This window comes from Brienomyrus brachyistius, chromosome 5, assembly GCF_023856365.1.
Source record: "Brienomyrus brachyistius isolate T26 chromosome 5, BBRACH_0.4, whole genome shotgun sequence".
NCBI classification, from domain to species: domain Eukaryota; kingdom Metazoa; phylum Chordata; class Actinopteri; order Osteoglossiformes; family Mormyridae; genus Brienomyrus; species Brienomyrus brachyistius.
In genome coordinates this window covers 4115232-4122731 of record NC_064537.1, presented here as the reverse complement: position 1 = coordinate 4122731, position 7500 = coordinate 4115232, and the positions used below count along the sequence as shown (strand labels likewise).

At 46.8% G+C, this 7500-nt stretch overlaps 1 protein-coding gene across 5 annotated transcripts in view; it reads right to left on the bottom strand.

Annotated features, from left to right (window-relative positions):
• mafgb (v-maf avian musculoaponeurotic fibrosarcoma oncogene homolog Gb) overlaps nt 1-7500 on the bottom strand; it is a 17732-nt gene that overhangs the window by 1465 nt on the left and 8767 nt on the right. For all 5 annotated transcript variants that reach the window (XM_049014446.1, XM_049014445.1, XM_049014448.1 and 2 more), the window contains 2 exons: nt 5176-5241; nt 1-4812 (listed from right to left, as the gene is read on the bottom strand). The exon at nt 1-4812 is cut by the window's left edge and continues 1465 nt beyond it. In XM_049014446.1, the coding sequence (XP_048870403.1) occupies nt 4360-4812; nt 5176-5211 (489 nt within the window). In that variant the 5' untranslated portion in view covers nt 5212-5241 and the 3' untranslated portion in view covers nt 1-4359. The remainder of the gene's footprint in view (nt 4813-5175; nt 5242-7500) is intronic.

Sequence of the window (7500 nt, the reverse complement as noted above, 5' to 3'; positions counted from 1 at the left end):
TGCGCCAGAAAATTATTTATAGTTATAAGCTAATACACAAATAGTTGCGGGTGGGGGGGTTAACTTTTTGTTCCTCAAACAAAGATCTGTTCAGACTGGTATCCATCTGTTGCAGAACAGCTTCTGCCAGAGTAATCCGAGCGACACTGCATTCGAAGGAAGGAGAGGGGATATCAGATAAGCGTGGTGAAAGTAAAGGGATAACAGGATCTGACAAGAGTCACAGATACATAAGCGCTCCGTATAAAACTAGTGACTTCTGTGACGTTTATGACGATACTTATCCAAGCATCCAAGCCTATAGTTCCAGTCTCATCCCTGAAGCCCACTGAATTGCATAATTTAAAAAAAAAAAAAAGGATAAAAGGAAAAATTCACTTGTCCACAACATTCACGACGTACACGCAGACACCAACCCGTCCTCGAAGGCTCGGGCGGCGGCGATTCATGTTACACGAGCGCTTCGCTTTTTTTGTTTTGTTTAAAACCTTTACAAGTTGTTCACACAGGGTTCACGCAACAGGACTGCCACGGCAAAAAGAGAACGGCAACACTGATACGAAAGCAATGCCAAGAGAGAACATAGGGGAAACTCCATACGAACGATTTCACAGATCACCAGTCAAATGAGAAGTTCATTAAAAACCCAAAGTGGAAGGGAAAAAAAATACTAACCATATATATATAGATAAACAGGTATAAATCCAAATGCCTCAGGTATGTTTTCCAGTGTTCAAATGCTTAACTAGGGGGCAAAAAAGGCTTGTACTTTTCGATCATAAAAAACCTTGCACTTTTAAATTCATTAATATAAAAATGGACTCAAAAATGCAGCGTAAGTTACGACCAACAGCAAGGCTGCCTTAAACCTCACAGGCAATCTGAAGATGCACTCGGACGCCCAAGTTTGCCGCACGCACAGTTAAGGCCAAGTGTCTCGACTTGAGAGCGGGATTTGAGGGCCCCACTTTCTGGGTCGCCAGGTGGAGCAGCTGACAGGCACACTTGCCATGTCTCAGACTAAACATTTCAAAACCCCCTTTCATCCACCAGTGGGGCTTATGGAGGGACCAGCCTCCCCCAGCATCCTAGGGCTCAGGGGAGTCAAAGGGGACCCCCCCCCCCCCCAAGGCTGTAGCTTATCCTCAAGGGGAAGGTTCCTTAACACAGTAGCATGGGTATACAAATGTGTATACAGACACACACATACACATACACATACACACACACACACACACACACACACACACACACACACACACAGTAGTATTTTGACCTATATTTTTATTTCCTAAACAGCCACAACCACCATAAGTATACCGCTCTTTGACAGCAAAAATGCGGGACGCGACCTGGAGGGCAGTCTTACATACAGAGGGCTCACTAAGCCCCCTCCCCCAGCATGGACGGCATACGCACGGCCTCCTTCATACTCCCATCGCCTCGCCTGCCTATGCAACCTGGGACTAAAATTACGCACTTGTTTTCATTCATTTCAATTTCCTAACTCACTTTGGTAAATTAAACCAAAACACTGAAGGGAGCAGGGAATGTGACGGGAGGGGGGGTGAGCAAAATGTTTATAGTAGCTGAGAGTGCTGGAGATGCTAACCTAAAACAGAGCCGTACATGCAGGTGTCTGTATGGACTGTCCTTAGGTTCTGTAGGGCTGCAGACAGCAGTCACCGATACTGCACAGCAGTAACTCTCAGAATCCCTACCTCTTGCCATTTTGTTTCTAGATTAAATGGACTGCTCCAGATTTAAAAAAAAAATAAATAAAAAAAAAAAACCGTGCCCCTCTGCATGGACAGGGGACAGAAATTACATTGAGTCTGTTCGTTTCATTTTACAGTGCAGCAGTGCCAGAAACTCACACGACCGGCATTTCTGAAACAAAACCGAAAACAAAAATAGATCCTTTTTTGCATTGAATATATCGAAGAGATTTACACAAAAATAATTCACACACCACAAAAATAAGTTAAGAGGTGATGTAACTCTGCCCATGGCTTGTCCAGATGCGTGTAGCTATGTTCTTGTGGTTTCCCTTGCTTTTTTTCTTCTTTAGATTGAGGCTTTAATGGTGGCGTTACAATCAGAAGGTTATACAGACTCCTCCTGCCAGACTACATCAACTGAAAAAGGTTACTAGTGGTTGTGGACCTTAACACAGAAGCCAGCATTAACGGGTCAGGGGTCACACAGACACACTGCCGAGGCACCCCCAGGGGTGTCCATTGCACTAACCACCGGCGTAATGACCTCGAGCCCTCCACTGCACTAAGGCTTCCAGATTCCGGGGCCTCGCCATACGCGCCGGTGAGCCGAGTGAGTGGGTGCTCGTTTACACACGACGCACAGCCAATGAAAGCAAGCCGGCTGGCAGGGGAGCAGTGAGGTACGGTAGATTCGAAGGAGCAGCTTAGGTGAGACGTTGGCTAAAGCGCAGCGGGCCAGGGTTGGGTCAGGGAGCGAGCTTCTATTCCTTGGCTGAAGGAACAGCCATTAGTACAGCGTAACGTCCAGGTGTAGCATTCGGCACTTGGAATTAGCATGTGCCTGTGGACCCCGCTCCCCCCCCCCCCCAGGCTGGACACAAGTTGGAACAAAATCAACTGCGGTCAGGAGAACAAGGAGGAGATAGGGGGGTGGCCATGGGACCCTGCTTACATCACCTGTAGTTTCTCTAAATTAAAGAACAGCATCACATCCATATAGTGAACAATACTGTCACCTTGTCACTTACACGTCACGCCACGCGCTAGTCCACAGTACGCGCCTAGTCACTAGAAAAAGCTATCGACTTCAATAGTAAGCCACTTTTGGTACAATTGCAAAAAGATATCAAACAAGTTTTTTTTTTCTTTTTTTTAAGATTTTATAAATAATGTAAGATACTCTATGTATTTATAAAATCAAAACTTGAACATGGACAAAGATCCTCAGAATACAGACACCAATAACTTTATAGTAAAGCTTGAGAATATGTCTATTGGTCAGCCTGTCCCCATTTTTATGACAAAAAATGCTATTTTTAAACCTAGCACAAATCAAATAATTGTGACCTCCATCTTTGATGGTACACAGTTGAACAATCTTCAAATTTCTGAAAGGCGTCAAATAGTACCTAACCCTTTTTGAGCTTGTGAAGAACATTCCGGAAAATCGTAGGAACGTCGCTGTTCTCTGCCAGTGAAGGACCAAATACCTCGTAGTTATAGAAACCAGCAGCAACAAGCACTTTTCTCCAATCAGAAAACATTTAACCAAACAAATCCTTTTAGCGACACCCATCATCATCATCATTATTATTAATTATTATTATTATTATTACCTGCACATCAATACATTATTGCCCCCCTACTGCTGAACCCTAAATAACACCATTCCAGTCTTTCAAATAGTGGCACGCCCCGTTATTTTCTTGTTTCTGAAGAGAAAACCCCAATCATGCAAACAGTTCTTTTAACCAAAACTTAGGATCCTATCCTACAGCTGCTGCTCAAAGTCAAAATCCCATCAGCTTTTAACCTTTAGCTCTCCTGAGAACAGCTGGTCAGTGCAAATCACTGCGCACAGGTATTTTGTACGTAATGAATACACATAGTGATTTTAGCTGAAGCAGTTATGGTGTTTAGTCCGTTCCCTCCACAAAGAGAGCTACATCTGCAACGTTGTGTACCGGAGTGAGAAAAGTCTTGCAGAAAGTGTCGTTTCACCCCTCAAAAGGTCCATGTGCTCCACAAGGAGCCAAGACGAGGCCGTACTGGGATACTGGTGCGTTACAGTGTTAGAAGTTGATTGGACAATGTGGGCCGAGAACACACAGAAATACGGCATTGTGAACGAGCCATGAGACGGCTTAGGAACATCACAATCAGGATACACTTGGACCCATATGAACACCACAAGGAAAATAAAAACCGTACAAATGCAAAAAGACGTTTTGCGACATGATTTGGCCTGGGGTGACAGCCAGTCTGAGCTGGGCTCTAGTCCTCCACTGTTTTGTGGCAGTTAAATGTTCATCGCTTTCAGCGACAGACCCAGGTGGGTTGTCGTGCTGCCCTGGTCTTTTGTCTATAGGTCCCAGCCTCTCTATCTCGGCAGATGTGCGGGTAGCCTGCCAGGTTGGTGGTGGGTCCACCTCAAACAGCTTGCCCCCCCACCCCACCCCCATCTGTTGGCTTGTTGGGAGACTGCTTGGGATAGGCTGGGCTTGACGTCAAAGGTAAACCAATTAGATTCCTCCTGTGCTCAGTGATGAAGCATTGACCATGTTCTGCCTGATTAGCTCCTCCCTTCTCTCACCCTCCCCCCCTCCCCCTCAACCCCTTCTCAGGCTCGGCCCAGATACTAAGACCGGGCGTCCGTTTTTGACTTGACTATCGTAATGACGCTGGTGGTGGCCACCTTGCCTGGAACGAGAGGCCCGATGACGGAGGCGATGGGGCCTCTGGCGGGGGCCACGGGGCCGCGGGCCACTGTCCTGGCGAAGCTCTGCAGGGCCTCGTACTTGGAGCGCAGCGCGTCCAGCTCCACCTTCATGCTGGCGTTCTCGGAGGCCAGCTTCTCCACCTCGCGCTGCAGCTCCGCCTTCTGCTTCTCCAGTTCCTCCTTCTGCGTGACGCGCTTCACACGGCAGCTGGCTGCGTAACCGCGGTTCTTCAGCGTGCGCCGCCGCTGCTTCAGCTGCAGGATCTCTTCCTTGGAGAGGCCGCGCAGGTGCTGGTTCAGCTCCCGCACCGACATGGTCACCAGCTCGTCATCCGTAAGGCTGGTCCCATTCTCCCCTGGCTCCCTTTTAACCTGCAGGGTGGCAGCAGTGAGTCAGGAACACAGGAGGATAAATCCAAGGTCAACAGCTGGAAACAACTTAAGATAGGATTAAAAGATGGGATTAAGATGGTATTAAAACACAGGCAATAGACAGAGTCCTCACTTGCAAGGAGATATTTTCACCTGGTATGTTTATTGCCACAAGTTTAATTCTGTCTCTCTCTTAAAGTTGGGTGCTCCTGTTCAAAATCTGAATAGGATGAACACTAACTGGCACAGGTGTGTATCCGATGTGGGTATCTGTGGCCTAAAGTTAAGAAGGTTATCCGATGAGACAGGAAACAGAATCCCGAAAGCTAAAACTGCTGGTCGGAAGCGTAAAATGAAGCTTACCTTCAAGGCCTTGCTTCCCTTGCTGGTGGTCGTCATGCCACGAGAGCTGCTGCCCACTGTTCAGATCTGAGAAGAAAAAGGGAAAAAAGGTGGCAAAAGTCAAATGAGGGATGAGTCAGAGTGGGGAAAAGGCTCCGAGGCACAGAGGAACCAACACAGAATTCCATGACCCAGGAAGGGTAGAAGGTCGAGATTGTGATGGAGCGGCAAGTCAGTGCGGCCAGGCCTGATGAGGTTTTGCTACATACATGTCACAGAGGCAACACACAACCAGAAACAGGCCGAAGAACATGACTTGTCACTGAGAAACACTCACAGACCTGACATACAACAGAGAGGCACAGAACCGTCATCGGCCACAGACACACAACCAGACAGGTCTCTGACATGAGAAACGAGAAGGAAAACAGACAGAGAAACACTCTGGCTTCCTGTTGGCCTTGTGGTGGCAGTGCAGTTCACAAGCCAGTGAAAACAAAACATCTACCACCATGTCACCCTATAGGGCAATTAAAGCCAGCGTAAAATAAACGGTGCAAAAGAGAGCAGCGGCAAAGGAGGTGTGGAATATCCAGGGTTCTCCGGAGTTCCAAAACAAGTGATCCATCATATAAGAGCAGCCCTTTAAGGTGGATTCTATGGTTTACAATCAAACTCGGGGAAAGTCAGAATTGGCCACCTCAGTGTTGTATTATGATGGCGCGAACAAATGGATGAAATGTGGATCAAAATTATACGATTTCTTTCGTATAATGAATTTCTGTTGCTTTATGGGTTTGTTCCTTTTGGTAAGGCGATGACTGGCCATAATTGCCAAAACAAAGGTCAAAGCCCTGCCAAAGCACCAGGAACATGCAGAGAACCCAGCAGGAGGCCAATCCAAGTGAGCCGCACAAGCGTAAAAGCAGCCGATACGCTACGACACCTTATCTCATGCAGATCTGTAAGCTGCCGTCTCCTGTTAAGGTTCCCCACAATGAGATGAGCATCCTGGAGAGTTAACAGTTCCTAATGTGCCTCTTTTCCCCCTGATATGGGAGCTCTTAGCTGCATTAAATGGATACAGAGCTTCTGGTGGGCAGAAAGATCCTGAATACCGAGAGAGCAAGCAAGCAAGGGAGAGTGAGAGGGAAGACAGCACGAGGCTCTGCAGAATCGCTTGTCACTTTAACGCGCTGAAGTGAGAGGAAGAAGCCCATGTAGAGATAAGCGGGAAGCCAACCGGTGGTTGCAACTGACACCAAAGTGGGGTCTAGTCACCATGATTCAGCAGATTCCCAGTTCGACATGCTACGGCACTGGGCTGCCAAACTCACGACTGCGCAGTGCCACAGCAAGGGGTGGGGGGCAGCAGAGACAGACAGCCCCCCGACAAACAAGGCAGACCCCTGGAATATCTTGGACCTGGATATTCTTCCAGCTCACAAAAAAAAAAAAAAAAAAAAAAAAAAAAAAAAAAAAAAACTTTCAACGGTGTCCCAATCACATCTTCATCTGAGCATTATATTGGGGAACACATATGACACATAGAAAGCAAAGGCTTGCAGCGGCACCCACAAATGCATGGAGACGTTACTTCACTGAATGCCCACTGCAGGTTGGGACAAGAGGAGCATAAGTGAAACAAGCATTCCCAAGATGCAGAACGTGAGCCAGATGCCTCCTGGCAAAGCGCGGGCGTTTTGATGTGGAACAGAGCAACCTGGATGTATCCTGCCTTATCTGACATTGTGGTACCGGAGAAGCACCTGGCACTGCTGCCAGTCGAGGAGCCTAACACACACCTCAAACTCCGGGTGACCTCTGTTTGGAAGTCTTTACTCCAACTTCCACCCTAGACTCCTTAATTAACTCAATAGTTTTAATAATTTCCTAAAAAATGAATCATATTTGCCTACTGCAGTTATTTCATCATCTGAAAATGCCCCATTTAAATTCTTGAATTTTATGGAAAAACAGAGATAAGGAGTGCAGATAACTAATAACTGGCCTGATTAAGCTAGGAGAAATGAACACAAGCTTATACATGGCCCACAAATTCATTCATTCCTTCACAGTGGGTGCAGCTAAATTTCATAACCAATGGTGAAACACTACTGGGTGTCCCCTAGAGTCCTTAAGCTGGGTACACACCAAGCCGATTGCGAAAAAAAAAAAAAAAAAAAGTGCCAACCAAGGCCGATGAATGATCGGCTCTCATGCCTTCCTGTCGATTATGAAAATGTGCACTGGACCACACCTGTATGACTCAAGATGACGGATGAGCTCAGTTTCACCAACTAGCTTTGACGCAGATTCAAAATTTCGAAAATCAGTCAAAACAGT